This window comes from Lottia gigantea (assembly GCF_000327385.1).
Source record: "Lottia gigantea unplaced genomic scaffold LOTGIsca_4, whole genome shotgun sequence".
Classification (NCBI taxonomy): domain Eukaryota; kingdom Metazoa; phylum Mollusca; class Gastropoda; family Lottiidae; genus Lottia; species Lottia gigantea.
In genome coordinates this window covers 3,998,044-4,014,642 of record NW_008709379.1, presented here as the reverse complement: position 1 = coordinate 4,014,642, position 16,599 = coordinate 3,998,044, and the positions used below count along the sequence as shown (strand labels likewise).

At 30.7% G+C, this 16,599-nt stretch overlaps 2 protein-coding genes across 2 annotated transcripts; both read left to right on the top strand.

Annotated features, from left to right (window-relative positions):
• Positions 1 to 451: 451 nt before the first annotated feature.
• Positions 452 to 2,969, top strand: LOTGIDRAFT_182626 (hypothetical protein). The gene is made up of 3 exons (XM_009059798.1): positions 452 to 931; positions 1,801 to 1,998; positions 2,195 to 2,969. The coding sequence occupies exons 1-3, from the start codon at positions 842 to 844 to the stop codon at positions 2,258 to 2,260; spliced, it is 354 nt and encodes a 117-aa protein (XP_009058046.1). The 5' UTR covers positions 452 to 841; the 3' UTR covers positions 2,261 to 2,969.
• Positions 2,970 to 3,826: 857 nt separating this feature from the next.
• On the top strand, positions 3,827 to 15,897 carry LOTGIDRAFT_228802 (hypothetical protein; the record flags this gene model as incomplete). The annotated part of the gene is made up of 21 exons (XM_009059797.1): positions 3,827 to 3,957; positions 4,474 to 4,611; positions 4,893 to 4,980; positions 5,336 to 5,439; positions 5,752 to 5,791; positions 6,045 to 6,121; positions 6,499 to 6,533; positions 6,663 to 6,691; positions 7,017 to 7,120; positions 7,292 to 7,396; positions 7,744 to 7,785; positions 8,935 to 9,010; positions 9,660 to 9,721; positions 9,886 to 10,038; positions 12,403 to 12,475; positions 12,885 to 13,012; positions 13,368 to 13,470; positions 13,704 to 13,761; positions 14,077 to 14,150; positions 14,284 to 14,623; positions 15,872 to 15,897. Exons 2-21 carry the CDS (start codon positions 4,544 to 4,546, stop codon positions 15,895 to 15,897), a joined length of 1,785 nt encoding a protein of 594 aa, XP_009058045.1. The 5' UTR covers positions 3,827 to 3,957; positions 4,474 to 4,543.
• Positions 15,898 to 16,599: the final 702 nt, after the last annotated feature.

Sequence of the window (16,599 nt, the reverse complement as noted above, 5' to 3'; positions counted from 1 at the left end):
AGGAGCTGCAATTTCATTTCCCCCATTTCTGTATAAAAATTCAGTTTCTCAGCTCACCTAAAGCCTATTTTATACAGCTTTGGTTAAAATGATTGTATTTCTACTATGTATGTTTATTCCATAATAAATGTCTATTTAGAATCGTTATAATCTTGTGGAAATAAATTTCATCAGCAAAGTCCGGGCCTTAGGAGAATAAAATAACGCTTTGACAATTTTCAATATCTTTGACAAAATCTTTATTCTGCAGACTTGACCAACTTGTTATTCGAGTTTAGAGGTCAACAAGTCAATATAACTAATACTCAAGTTTAACAATTAAAGATTATGGCTTTAATACAAAATTAATCTATCCTAAGATTATGTATGTTTTCACGACTATAATCTGCTGATCCTAGTAACTTAAAATCGTTTTGATCGACTATGCATCATTATGTGAAATTCTCTCAGAAAGACCCACGTATAATGAAGTGAAATAATTTATTATGACGCAGTACCACGTGCCTTTGTTTATTTGTGTCTATTTTTAGAATTTACCTAATCTATTCATACCCCATTGGTCGATTATGACAACGGACTACTTTTTCTGTCAAAGTGTTTAATCCTATATGAGGTATATAAATGCACAATAGCAGTTGTCAGGTATAAAGAAACCAGTCGAATATCTAAAAATATTACTCTATCTTGATAAAAAATATTGTATTTTGGTTACTCGTCGGTGAATCTTTGGAACTATATATCGTCGCTCATTAATTTGTATGTAACCAGCAGCCATATTGAGAGAAATAATTTAGCAACAACAAGTCTTCAACAACAGAGATCAGGAAACTACCCATTAAAAATGAAGTGGCAATACAAAGAAGAGCACCCTTTTGAAAAGCGAAGGGCAGAGGGTGAGAAGATCAGAAAGAAGTATCCAGATAGGGTACCAGTAAGTAGAAAATAAACATTTCTGCAATGTTTACATCAGCCAAATTTCAGGTCAGCTGACTATGTCAAAATGGCCTCTCTTATTGTTGAAGTCGCAGTAGGGCTTGGCTAAATCTAATTTTAGATATGGACATTTCCATGAAATATATATGTTGGTAAATGAACAGTCATTGGAATAACAATTAAAATGCAAATTGGATCAAGCTTAGTTCAATGACATTAGGCCTAGTCTTTGCAGAACACAAACCACCAATATACCAATAAATAGAGTCCAACATGAAGGCTTATTATCAATTAACTAGGAAGAGAGCTCACAATACTGTTAATAATAAATAACAACATACAGTTTTGACACTCAGACTTTGTTATTGAGATATAGCTCAATCTGATCTATTAAAGGGATTGTAAGGAGGTTTTCTAAATATTGTATGTGTTTCGGGGACAATAATAGCATCAATTTGCACCATTCCAATTTTCAATCAGGCATCTGTGGTTCTAGCAATTCTACCAAAACTAAGTGTTTTATGATGTCAGGAACCACAGACATCTGAATGAAAAATGATTGTTGACTTTCGGCTTGACAGGTACTCTTAACAGCATCAGCTTTTTTGTGCAGAAAATATCAGTAAAATAGCTGTAATAAAAGATTAAAAAAGGATATGGCAAGGGCTGCCCTCAACTAAGTCTCAGGGTTTGCTATGTTTTGATTGGTTTGGCTGTTGTTCAAAGGCAGCAGGTATCCATTTATAATCTATGACCTTGACTTGGTTCTGTCTTATAGTAATAGAAAAAAATATTGTTGCCAATACAATGATAAAAGTAGCTAATTCTGCTGAAATATACTTCATTATTCTATTTTTATCTTTTCAGGTTATTGTAGAAAAAGCACCTAAAGCACGAGTTGGAGACTTGGATAAGAAAAAATATTTAGTTCCCTCAGATTTGACTGTTGGTCAATTTTATTTTCTAATTAGAAAAAGAATTCATTTAAGACCAGAAGATGCTTTGTTTTTCTTTGTAAACAATGTGATTCCCCCTACCAGTGCAACAATGGGTCAACTTTACCAGGTGAGAAGCTAATTAATATCAATGATAATAGAAGTTGTAAAGCATACATTAATGATTCCTTATGTTACATTTAAATAACGTAATCTAAATGGGGTTTGAAAGTTTTACAATAGAAATGTGCACTGCAATGATACACAATGTTTTACAGGTTAGCTGATATTGTGTATAATTTGGATGCTATGATGCTATTTTGTAGGAACATCATGAAGAAGACTTTTTCTTATATATTGCATACAGTGATGAAAGTGTTTATGGTGCGTAGATAACTAAAAGTGGCAAGGAAGTGGAATTGAGCACCATATGTGGAGAGTTGTACATAGGCTGGAATATAAATCTTAAGATTTTAATTTTGTTGTTAGCATTCGATGTATATAAAAATGGAAACAATTTTGATATTTAAAAATCAGACAAAAAAATTTGTGTAAAGTAGCCCCCACAAAAAGATAGTGACCTCTGCTCTATGCTTTTGTCAGATGTTGATCACTTACTTATTACTTCTTTTTTTTTTTTGAATTTTGTATTTTTATTGATATTACAATCATACGCGACATATATTAAGGTCTCATCTTTCTCTTGATTATTCAGGGTGATCCTTTCATCTCTATATGGGATTTCTCTAAGTTATTACAATAACTGATGAGTTTCACATGGATAGCCATCTTTAAAATTTTTATACATTTGAAATGTATTTTGGGTTATACTTTGATCAAGTTCCACTTTCACATGAGCACCTAATTCAGGCATGAAATTCATATTTGAATATGATAAACATTCAGCAGAAGGCAGACAGAATACTATTTTATGTTTTTTAATATCATTTTAACTGTTTTCTATGTATTTTATGTATGAAAAACATATTGTCTGTGATGGGTTAGTTCATTATTAAAGTTAAAAATATCTCATTCTTGTTATTAACCCCTTGAAATCTATTATGTATGAATTGAAAGAAATAAAGATAGAAAGATAGAAAGAAACAACTATATTTTACAAGGATAACAACTTGGGTTCACAGTCATGGATCTTTTCTACCAGCTGGTCCTTGGCCAAACCTCTTTCCCAGCTTATCCACCCATTTACAGCTGGGTCGACTGGAATTATAAATGAAGATGACTTTTCAGTCATTGACTATCACACGCCAATTGAGAATTGAACGCACAGCTGCCATTCGCTCGACGTAACCAAGCAAATGACATCATGTAAAGAACCAACAATCTAACCGACTGCTATCGAACTTCATGTGTTTTTTTTTCAGAACTTGGCACTTGTCATTTAACATTTAAAACAGAAACTTACAACACAGCTGCTAGAAATTATATTGATTTTTAATGACAACCTAGAATTTTTTATGATGAAGACTAGTTTATGGGTTGTCTTTTACTGTTAGTGGTGTTGTGTTGACAGTTTTTTAGACATGCTGATCTACAAAGCTGTTCAATATTTAATTTTAGTCTGTAAAGGTATATGATGATTGTTGTAAATGAAATAATTTGACTTGGTTAGATGGAGAAATGTGAGCATCTTAATGTCATCATGAAACCCTAGAAAATTCTTGACCAGATGGTCAATATTACAGACTGTTGAATAAAAATTTTGAAATTTAAATTTTGATACTATTTCATTAGTAAAAATTACCGTTAACCTTAAAATCACTAGAAGTCTCTGTGAAAGGAGTTTTCAAAATATTTTCTTAAAGGTTATATCAATCAAAAACTACAATATAAAAATATCTGATTTAAGATTAAGTTTAAAAGTATTCTTTGACTCAAACAGAATCAACTGTGGCCTGAGGTATTCATCAAAGAGTTCAGTCCCTTAAGTAGAAATAACATCCAGACATTACAATTGACATTGCCCACTTCAAAACAAATAAATTATTCTCATTTTGAAATTTAATACAATCATTACGAAAGATGTTACTGAACAGATATACCAATCTTGTGACTGTCTTGTGAAGTGCATGTAAGTATTGATTGTCATTATATTTCAGGAAAATGTTAGTTTCTGGTTAGTTTCTAACCAGAAGTTAGTGCTGTTTCCTTCGGAATGAACATCCTTCTGTTAATCTAGTAGCCTAGACTGACACAACTGACTGTCATAAGTTACACTGCTGGTGCTGCCGATGAGATATGTGATAATATATTAGTTTGATGGCATTGAATAGGCTCTACACTTTAACGGTAATAATTGAGAAGGGTGGGGTTGGCAACATATTCATTCATTAAGAAGTTTATTAAGCAATTAAACATGCAAGTCAAGGGGCACCTGCCAGACAACTGTTTCCCCAACAGAGTTACACAATGTTATAAGATATTGCCTAAGGTATTGCAACAGGTAATTCATAGTGTGTGAAAAACAGCAGAATGAGAATTAAACACCACAGTAATTATGTATGTGTGATAGACTGATTAGCTCAGTGAGCTTGTAGCTGACACTTTTTTTTCTATACTGGTATTGAATTATATTTTTTGTTTGTAGATTTGAGATAGGCCTAGGTTTACTGACTACAGCATTGTTCAGTATATAGTTTTCGGCCCAGTCTACAGTAATGGATGTTTTTCAATCAGGATCTGCTGTTGTACCTGCAACTCAAGTTGAAATCAGTGTATCCTGCAGGTATGAGGCTTTCTCATTATTATCATTATGTACATTTATCATTTTATTTTATTATGAACTGGTGAAATGATGATAAAGTGAAGAATATGAAAAATATATAAGAAAAGTTACTGGCACAAACTTCTTGAATTTTTCTGCAAGATACTTTATGTTTCAATGTTGTAGAAATACTTAATGTGTACTAGAACAGTCCAACACACAATTATTTCATAATAAAAACTTTTTGATATTAAGCAGTTGTAAACATTCTCAATTATTTGCATAATGTTCTATTTTTTCAGAAATCTGCGAGATAAAGATGCATTTTCCAAGTCAGATCCAATGTGTGTTTTAAAAAGCAAAGGATTTAAAAACCAATCGTATCAGGAGGTGAAAAAATTAAATTTTGATAGAGGATCTTACTTCTTGACAACCAAATTCTATCATTGTCAGTGGTAACCAAGCAAATGATTTCATTAGGCAGCATGTAATAGTATTTCATGGAATTTATTATAGTTATACTCCAATATGGAAAACTTCAATATCTACCAGCGGCAGCAACTGCAGTTATCTGGATAGATGTGGGTTTGGACCACTTGGATCCAACAAGAAATAAGCAACTCGTGGCAACTGTCAATTCTTTTGGTGCGTCATTGAAAACTGTCGTCAGAGCCTCTTCTTAGGTAACGTTGTAAATCTTCAAAACATTCCATTCTTTGACAATGATTTCTTTATCCTATTATAGATTGGAAGAACTGAGATGATTAAAGATTCTTTAGATCCTGAGTTTGTAAAGAAGTTTTTAGTACAATATTATTTTGAAGAACGTCAGCTCATGAGATTTGAAATGTAAGACAATTAGATTTAATATTTTAATTTCAATGCTAATATTTGCATCAGATAAATATGTTTAGTTTGCTAGAGTCAAAGTTTGAACCCTTCTAGAAAACTAGATTCTGGATTCAATAACTCAGCGTTCTTTTCAGCAAGAATAAATAGCTATGCATACTGTCATAGTATTTCTATTTATACAGTATAGGCTCTAATCTTAACAAGTTCAAGAAAAAGGTATCGTCATAGTTAAAGGAAATTAAGAAGTGGTGATAGCAACAGCTTTTAAAGTTTTGTATATTTTAACAATGTTAATCTGTTTATTTCTAGATATGATGTTGATTCTCCTAGTGCCAAATTAAATCACCATGTAAGCAGCATACTTCTCCACACTGATTCTGTTTGTAGTAACTTTTAAAACCTTTTAGATTTCAATTGAGCTGGATGCTCATTCAGAGATTCATTTGATGCTCTGGATTTTTGGCCTAAGTACTTTTGGGTGATTGCCTTATTGGGATGTGTTCAAGATGTGTTCAAGAATACAGTATTGGTCATTTGATAAATACTGATTAATTGCATTCACTAAGATATACATATTCAGAGTTTATAAATGTCGATTACAGGATTATTTGGGTACATTTGAAGCATCACTTGGTGAACTAGTCAGTGCTCCAGGGGGAACTACTGAGTCAAGATTGAGGTAAGCGAAATATTAATCAGAACACCTAGTTGTTTCAGTGCACAGCATTCTTTTGTATTAACTGGTGATGCTAATTTAATCTCACCAAGTTTCATGACAAAACAATGTGTGAGTAATAGGTTAATAAATAAAGATATCTTAATTATTAATGGCCATTGTTGAAATGGTCACATTTCTTTTGGCAAATTTGCTGAAATTAAAACAATTTTGTGTCAATTTTCTAATGATAAATGCAGGATGCCTGTGAGTTCTTGTCAGTTAAAAGGGTCTGAAAACACTGAAATTATTCTTCTTCACACAATCTATTTTAAGTTGGATATCATTAAATCTAATCTAAGAAATTAGATTGGACCCATCTTAATATTTATGTTTTTCAGGGGTCATGGTAGTGGAAATTTTGGTACAATAACCAGTAAGTATATGAGTTATTATTTGAAAGCAATTTGGATCAGCCAAAATGAATAATGAAATAATTCTGTTAAAGCTATGTAGTTTTTTGTGTTAGATTGTATAAATGTTAAAATGAATTTTTGTTTTGCAGTTCGAGTGGAAGAAGTGTGTACAAACAAGGTAATGGCTTATCTGTTTCTTCACTCAAATTACTTCTTTGCCTTTTAATTTATCTCTTCTTAGCTGCTTTTAACTCTGGATCTCACTATGAACATTAACACTTCAAAAACCAAAGAGCTAGAACAGATAATAATATCTGCCAACTGTATGCCAAATTATGGCCAAGTTTAAATTTCATATGATCATAATGTTGAACTATTTTTGGTCATATTTCGTTTAGTTTGATGACATTAAGGTCAAAGTTGTTTTGACAGTGTTTCTTGATGTTTTAGACCTACTGATGGACTAACATTTCTACCACAAATTCTGTATATTTAAATTTCAGGAAGAGATTTCATTACAATTCAGTGCAAAAAATTTAGATAAGAAAGATTTTTTTGGTAAATCTGATCCTTTCCTGGTATTTTATAGAGCTAATGAAGACAATAGGTAAGTAAAAATACTATATGTGTCTGTTAAACCACAAAATCAATTATTCACAATCAGTTGTTTATTAATCCCAACAAATAACTTCATTAGCTAGTTTTTAAATGGAGATATTTCGAAAAGAAGGTATCCTACCTGGTAATTATGACTGTTACCTAACTTTATATGTAATAGCTACACAGTTGTTCATAAAACAGAAGTTGTGAAGAATAACCTCAATCCAACATGGAGACCATTTGGTGTAGCTGTTAGAACATTATGTAATGGAGATTATGACAGGTAAAACTATACTTTATTAAAACAGTATTTACAGTGTTTGAAACTGGAACTTAATCTTCTGATTCCTAACACTATTACAAATATCTTGTACCTAACACATGTATATTATATGGTAAAATAGAGCTTAGTAAATGAAAAGAGCTAATATCATGCTGACTACACATATTCTGGTGTACAATTCTCATCAGGAAAGGTTGATTAGAGAAGTGAGAAGTTGGATTCACTGTTTGCTAATACATGGACAATGACACGCTAAAGATTCTATGTTTCCTGAATTACATAACATGTATTTAAAATGATTATTGTACAGCCTGGTAATGATATTAATGATATCTCTGTATTTGTAGGTCTATTAAGATAGAATGTTATGATTGGGATAGTGATGGCACGTAAGTACAGTATTTTATTAAGTCAGACTAATTAATTTAGTCTATTCTTTTTCAATTTCAATGTCTAGGGATCTTACACTGCCTTGACCACATCATCTATCTGGTTTGTTGACCACTCAGGATACTTAATCTCTTCTGACTTGTATCATTGACAGGAATATAAGGTTTAAAAATCCCTTAAAACCCGAGGATTAGGGAAAGTATTTGATATGGCCATGACTTTTTGTGTCATTCCAGATAAAGTTTACATTACTGTCAAGTAACCTAATTTCGTGGAAACCTATTATTCGTGGATTTTCGGAAATGATTAATAATTTACATAAGCGACCTTGCGCGACCTCCGCATTAGTTTGTTTTGATAAACATGGGTTTTCTGTACAATATCAGCCAGTAAAATGAATCCAGTAGTTTCAAGCAAGGTAAAATGTATTAATGTATACTTTGACAAATACAAAATGGCGGATTTCAGTTATTACCAAACGTCACCATTTTTTTTCGACTGAATTTCCTTATAATCTCAAGCGGTAATCGGAATTATAAGTGTCGTCTGCTAGAATGTAGTCCAACGAATGAAGTCACGTGATCAACTAGCGGATTCCGTGTCAGCAGAAAATTTCTATGGAACACAAAGTGGACCATATTCTTATGTTGTTTCAGTGACTTATAACAATAAATCACGCTGCATATCTTATTTTGTCAGTCACTATTTTTTTTTTAAATCGTGGTTCTTTGAAGGAATTGTCACTAGTTATAATGAATTGATATTAAAGATAAATACTAAGAGAAGTTAATTATACCACCCGGTATCTATACAACATGTTTTTCTCGACTTATTTATAGATCAAACATTGTACACGAAAATAGGTGACGCATTCTGCCGCAGTTGCCGAGTTGCTCATGAAATATGGGTCAAAGTGAAGGATTCATAAAGAAAATCGAAATAAACAAATTTTAATTATTTTGTAGAATATCTGAGGAAACTTCTAAGACATAAAAATTTTGTTTTGTTTTTTTTAACTTTGATGAAATTCGGCGTTGAATCCTTATATCCACGAAAATAGGTTACACCACTGTAAATACTTCAGAAATTTCTCTAATAAGTTTGACCTTCTGTAGTAAGTGTTGATATTGACCTTTATTGTCTTTCAGTCATGATTTGATTGGTGAATTTACAACTAATTTACGTGAATTAGCTAAAGGACCTGGTGCACATAATGAGTATCAGGTATGCTTTCAGTGAATATTGAAATTAAAGAATAAATTCTCCAGATATATACAAATATATTCAGGTGCCTTATAAGTATAAAAATACATAAAAGATAAAAGGGTAACGTTTCCTTTGCACTACTTTACGGTAAATGAGGTTTTTTTCTGTTATTTAGGTTATAAATCATAAGAAGAAAGCAAAAAAGAAAAGTTACAAAGATTCAGGACAGGTTTGGTTCTTTATTAAATAATTTTGATCAGATGTGTATTCAAGAATAGAATATAATTTACTGTTCAAATCAAATTACACTAATATGGAAACAAAGACTGGTGACCTTGATTAACTCATCTTACTTTAGTATCGTCAGCACTGTACTTTTCATTTTCAAGAAAGCAAACAAAAATCATGCTTCGGTTTTGCCTTCCTACCAATAATATATAGTTTGAAGGCTACATAATATGAAATGCCATGAAAACTGTTTATTAATTCCATTTTAGACATTGTGTTCCTCAAAATGACAAGGAACCATAATAAGGCTTCAAAAAGAATTACATTATTGCCCAAAGAAAATCTATGTACATGATAATCCATAACCAATGTTGAATGTAATAGTTATGTCTGTATAAAATGCTGTATAAATTATAAGAATAATGATTAATGTTTACAGGTTACACTGATGAGTTCTAGAATTATACAGATTCATTCATTCCTAGACTATATTAAAGGAGGGTATGTGAGATTATATTAATAAGGTTAATAAGTAAAGGATGGTAAATAACAATGGTGTAAAAGCTACCTTTTTGTAATAAATTCAATCAGATAGTTTGGATTTGACATAAATTCTAATTCTTTTCTTATTTTGTGTATATATCATGTCATCATTTTTGTTACAGAATGCAGATGAATTTTACTGTAGCAATAGATTTTACAGCTTCCAATGGGAATCCTTCTCATCCTACTTCATTGCATTATATTAATTCTCAACAACTAAATCAATATTCATCAGCTATTACTTCTGTTGGTGAAATAATACAAGATTATGATAGGTAATTTCTATTACTTCTGTTAAATTTACATTATATTAATTCTCAACAACTAAATCAATATTCATCAGCTATTACTTCTGTTGGTGAAATACTACAAGATTATGATAGGTAATTTCTATTACTTCTGTAAAATTTACATTATATTAATCTTCAACAACTAAATCAATATTCATTAGCTATTACTTCTGTTGGTGAAATAATACAAGATTATGATAGGTAATTTCTATTACTTCTGTTAAATTTACATTATATTAATCTTCAACAACCATATTCATCAGCAATTACTTCTGTTGGTGAAATAATACAAGATTATGATAGGTAATTTATATTACTTCTGTTAAATTTACATTATATTAATCCTGAACAACTAATTCACTATTCATTAGCTATTACTTCTGTTGGTGAAATAATACAAGATTATGATAGGTAATTTCTATTACTTCTGTTAAATTAACATTATATTAATCTTCAACAACTAAATCAATATTCATCAGCTATTACTTCTGTTGGTGAAATAATACAAGATTATGATAGGTAATTTATATTACTTCTGTTAAATTTACATTATATTAATCCTGAACAACTAATTCAATATTCATCAGCTATTACTTCTGTTGGTGAAATAATACAAGATTATGATAGGTAATTTCTATTATTTCTGTTAAATTTACATTATATTAATCTTCAACAACTAAATCAATATTCATCAGCTATTACTTCTGTTGGTGAAATAATACAAGATTATGATAGGTAATTTCTATTACTTCTGTTAAATTTACATTATATTAATCCTGAACAACTAATTCAATATTCATCAGCTATTACTTCTGTTGGTGAAATAATACAAGATTATGATAGGTAATTTCTATTACTTCTGTTAAATTTACATTATATTAATCTTCAACAACTAAATCAATATTCATCAGCTATTACTTCTGTTGGTGAAATAATACAGGATTATGATAGGTAATTTCTATTGCTTCTGTTAAATTTACATTATATTAATCCTGAACAACCAAATTAATATTCATCAGCTATTACTTCTGTTGGTGAAATAATACAAGATTATGATAGGTAATTTCTACTACTTCTGTTAAATTTACATTATATTAAGTCTCAACAACTAAATCAATATTCATCAGCTATGACTTCTGTTGGTGAAATAATACAAGATTATGATAGGTAATTTCTATTACTTCTGTTAAATTTACATTATACTAATTCTCAACAACCAAATCAATTTTCATCGGCTATTACTTCTTGTTGGTGAAATACTACAAGATTATGATAGGTAATTTCTATTACTTCTGTAAAATTTACATTATATTAATCTTCAACAACTAAATCAATATTCATTAGCTATTACTTCTGTTGGTGAAATAATACAAGATTATGATAGGTAATTTCTATTACTTCTGTTAAATTTACATTATATTAATCTTCAACAACCATATTCATTAGCAATTACTTCTGTTGGTGAAATAATACAAGATTATGATAGGTAATTTATATTACTTCTGTTAAATTTACATTATATTAATCCTGAACAACTAATTCACTATTCATTAGCTATTACTTCTGTTGGTGAAATAATACAAGATTATGATAGGTAATTTCTATTACTTCTGTTAAATTAACATTATATTAATCTTCAACAACTAAATCAATATTCATCAGCTATTACTTCTGTTGGTGAAATAATACAAGATTATGATAGGTAATTTATATTACTTCTGTTAAATTTACATTATATTAATCCTGAACAACTAATTCAATATTCATCAGCTATTACTTCTGTTGGTGAAATAATACAAGATTATGATAGGTAATTTCTATTACTTCTGTTAAATTTACATTATATTAATCTTCAACAACTAAATCAATATTCATTAGCTATTACTTCTGTTGGTGAAATAATACAAGATTATGATAGGTAATTTCTATTGCTTCTGTTAAATTTACATTATATTAATCCTCAACAACTAAATCAATATTCATCAGCTATTACTTCTGTTGGTGAAATAATACAAGATTATGATAGGTAATTTCTATTACTTCTGTTAAATTTACATTATATTAAGTCTCAACAACTAAATCAATATTCATCAGCTATGACTTCTGTTGGTGAAATAATACAAGATTATGATAGGTAATTTCTATTACTTCTGTTAAATTTACATTATACTAATTCTCAACAACTAAATCAATATTCATCAGCTATGACTTCTGTTGGTGAAATAATACAAGATTATGATAGGTAATTTCTATTACTTCTGTTAAATTTACATTATACTAATTCTCAACAACCAAATCAATTTTCATCGGCTATTACTTCTGTTCGTTATATGTAACTGTATTTTTCAGTGATAAGGTATTTCCAGTGTTGGGGTTTGGAGCTAAATTACCTGATGGAAGTATATCTCATGAATTTGCTGTGGTAAGTCAAATGTGTATGATTAATTCTTATAAAACCAATAACATTTCCAGCTAATCTTTTCTTAGTTTGGAAAATTTGACTAAATAATCCACCTTTCAGATTCTAAACAATTAGTGTAGTTTATGACACCAATGTTGTTTTAATCATTCGAAGCAATGATGTTGAAACATAAAAAGTAGTGGTGCACAAAAACTCCTGGAACATAAACCCTTTAATGTCATTTAACAGTGTAACAGTTTAAAAGTGACAACCTTTGGGTGTTCTAAATGTACTTTATCAATGAAATCATTACTGAAATATAAGACTACAAAAATGGTGAAATATTCTCATAGGGAAGAATCATCTGTTCTCTGTGAGGGCAAGTAATTTGCTGATATTGTTTTAATATTATCATTGCTTATGTTTATAGAATTTTAATCCTAATAATCCATATTGTGCTGGTGTTGGAGGTATATTACAGGCCTATTATAATTGTATAACAAAAGTACAACTATATGGTCCTACTAACTTTGCTCCTGTAATTAATCATATAGCAAGGTAAGATCTCAAATATAAACTATTGTTTAACTTCTATAAATTGTTCATCAAGGTACATCCTAAGACTTTTAATCAGAGATGAAAATATATTGAAAATTAAGTGATGAGAATTTTAATGTTTATGCCATTATAGCAATTTTCTCCTCTCTCGTTTTCTTTGTGTGTAACTGTGGAGGTTAAAGCCCAAGGAACCTTGATTTATTGTTCCACTAAATAGAGCCCATTCGCCATGAATCACTAACAATATTCACATGAAAAATATGCAGGTATATGACCAAGTGAAATAAAAATATTGTGTAAATATGACATAGCTGTGGGTAGTCGTATGTTATCTTGTCTTTGTATTATGTTATAGATTTGCAGCTCAATCAGTGAATGGTAGTAATTATTATGTATTATTAATTATAACTGATGGTGTAATATCTGACATGAATTATACTAAAGAAGCTATAGTCAAGGTAAAAAAGTATTTCTGAAAACCATTTCAACATATAACATCACAAACAAAAGCTTAGATAATTTGACATAAACCAGCATCATTGATGGAACTGAAAGAATGCAGGTTATTTGCGGTGACATTGAATTTTCCAGATTTGTTTGAAGGTGTACATGGATGTACATTATGTTGCCAATTGTATGGTATGTTATCTATAAAGTGAAATACTACAAATTGAATATTGTTTATTTTCAGTGTTCTGCATTGCCGATGTCTATTATTATAGTTGGTGTAGGAGATGCTGAATTTGATGGTGGGTGATTTGATTGAGATAATATGAATGTGTATTTTAAGTCATAATAATACATTTAACTGACACAAGTTGCATATAAATATCATTTTACTTTAATTTCTGGTTCAACTTTGAGATGCCATGAAGAAGTTTTCAAACTGATTTTCCCTTGTCAGTAATGCTGCCATATTGCAGATATCAGATCACTATTGTGTCATCATGTATGTCCCAGATTTATTTCAAAGTGCACACTATGTAGTTGGCTCATCTTTATCAGATCACAGAAGTGCAGAAGAGTATAAAGGGTATAAAACTCCATTTTGTTTTATTTTCTAGCTATGGATGAATTAGATTCTGACAATGATAGATTAAGTTACCGTGGTAATTATGCTGAAAGAGATATAGTACAGGTAAATATTTCATAGAGCTAATATATCAGTGCTTGATTATCAGTAAACTTAACCTGTTTCCCAATTTTCATCTATGGTGTTATGTGTGTAATCCAACCATGTGATAGTTGAATTCTAATGTTTTAATTTGTAGTTTGTACCATTTAGAGATTTTATTGGAGGGAGATATGGAAATGATATGAATTTAAGTAAAGGATATTTAGCTAAAGAAATTTTAGCAGAGGTTCCAGAACAAGTGGTACAGTACATGAAGAAAAGGGGAATTGCACCACAAAAACCATCACAAAATGCCCGATCAGTTGTAAATACTCAACCTACAGCGATGGGTAGCCAAAGAGGTGCAGCACCACCTCCTCCAATGGGTAATTCACGAGGACCAGTGCCACCAGCTCCTGTTGGTAACAATGCTCAAACCCCATACCCATCTATGGGTCAATCTCAGACCGCAAATGTGCCATACCCACAATCAGGAGGTTCACAATATCATCAAACAGGGGGTTCCCAAGCACCTTATCCACAAACAGGAGGTGCACAAGCACCTTACCCACCAGCAGGGGGTTCCCAAGCACCTTACCCACAAACAGGGGGTTCACAAGCTCCTTACCCACAAACAGGGGGTTCACAAGCTCCTTACCCACAAACAGGGGGTTCACAAGCACCTTACCCACAAACAGGGGGTTCACAAGCTCCTTACCCACAAACAGGGGGTTCACAAGCACCTTACCCACAAACAGGAGGTTCTCAAGCTCCATACCCTCAAGCAGGTGGTGCACACACTGGAAATTCCCAACCTCCATACCCACCAATGGGTGATGCACAACCACCACCTGGGGTTCCTTTGCCAAAGAGAGCATCAGCTCCACCTCCTCCTTAATCAAAATTATAATTCTAAAGTATTCAAAGATTTAAATGTGGAATTTTGAACTTCAGGCATTGTTTTGATATATCAGAAAGTTTTATTGTTAAACTGAAAGAAATAACAAGACTTGGGACCAATATACAAAATCACTACATGAGAGTAATCCCTTCAAACTATAATGAAAGATTTCAAAATTTCCCAAGGCCAACCACTTTTAGATGTATAGAATTTTAATTGTTTTTACCTTTCACCATTATGTTCATCCAAATTTTAAGATATAACAAATACAAGTTTGCCAGAAATACCATGTTTATTGGTACAATCCTGTCTGGTTCTATTGTTTAATTAAGTTGAGTTTGCTTTGCAGATATTGGAAAACTTGAAAGATAAAATGTGAAATAAGTATGGTGCTTTTCAATGTGACCAAGTTACATCTATATGTCTCCTGATCACTTGGTGAAAAAAATGTATTTTTCTTAGTCAAAGTCAGTTTCTTTCCCCCCATAATTCATTAAAAACATCATTTTAATCATGCGTTGTTTTTGTCCTAATGAGCTTGGAACTCCATCTTAAAAGAGTTTTTTTACTAAGAGATTTTGCCTATTATATATTACATATCAATATTGTATAATATTTCTGTGACTTATCACAAGTGCTGTCATAGTATTTTATCATTGTTAAAGCTGGGATTCTGTGTGAAACTTGTCAAATTGTCAAGAATTTATTTACTGCCTTGTTTAAATTTCAAGATAGAATATTTAAACATTGAAATATGAATTTTGAAATAGACAAATAGAATTTGAAATTGTAAAAAATTTTGATACGTCATTGATTTTTTACAATTATGAAAATTTAATTTTAGATTTAAAGAAAAAAGAAATAGGATAAGAAGTTTTAAGATTGAAAGAAAAGTGGCTGGATTGTAAAATGTGTAGAATTTTAAATGTGTTATATATTTTAACACAGAATCTCAGCTTTCTATGAAATATTTAGTGGTATGTTTTTCAATGTGCCTGGCTTGGAGTAGAAATGTTTTAGGTTATATTTAGTGGTTTTTAAAATATAAACTGTTTTTTTTTATAGGCCCTAGGTGCACGAGCTTAGTATTATTTCTTACTATTCAACTAAAAATAATTTTCGATGCAATGAAACTTTGTTGCAGCATGGAGGTCACTTAGATATGATCTCTATTGTGTATAGCAAATATAAGATACTGGTAATTTAGAATTGATTGTTATTTGTTACAATATGTTTTATTTATAATGAGGTATATTTCATTCCAATGCAGTGTGTTATATAAATCAAATTTCTAATGCTGCTATTAATTGTTACCTTGGTCAAGAATCCAGCAAGTCTCACTTTTTAAACAAATTGTAAGAAAGACTTTTGGTTGTAATCTCAGGAATAATCAAGAAACTAGTAGAACTAGTGCAAAAATACTAATAATGTCTCTATAAGCCATGTTTAGACTGCCAAAAATTACGGAACCTAGAACGGTTTACTTCTGACAAGCCATATTGCAAGACAGTGTAAACACAGCTTATTATTTTTGGTTGATTATGGATTAAATGGTATACACTTGCTCCAGAT

Coding starts and splice junctions, on each gene's coding strand:
- LOTGIDRAFT_182626 (XM_009059798.1), top strand. CDS start 842: ATGAAGTGGCAATACAAAGAAGAGCACCCTTTTGAAAAGCGAAGGGCA. Junction 932..1,800: donor AGTATCCAGATAGGGTACCA/GTAAGTAGAAAA, acceptor TTATCTTTTCAG/GTTATTGTAGAAAAAGCACC. Junction 1,999..2,194: donor CAATGGGTCAACTTTACCAG/GTGAGAAGCTAA, acceptor GCTATTTTGTAG/GAACATCATGAAGAAGACTT.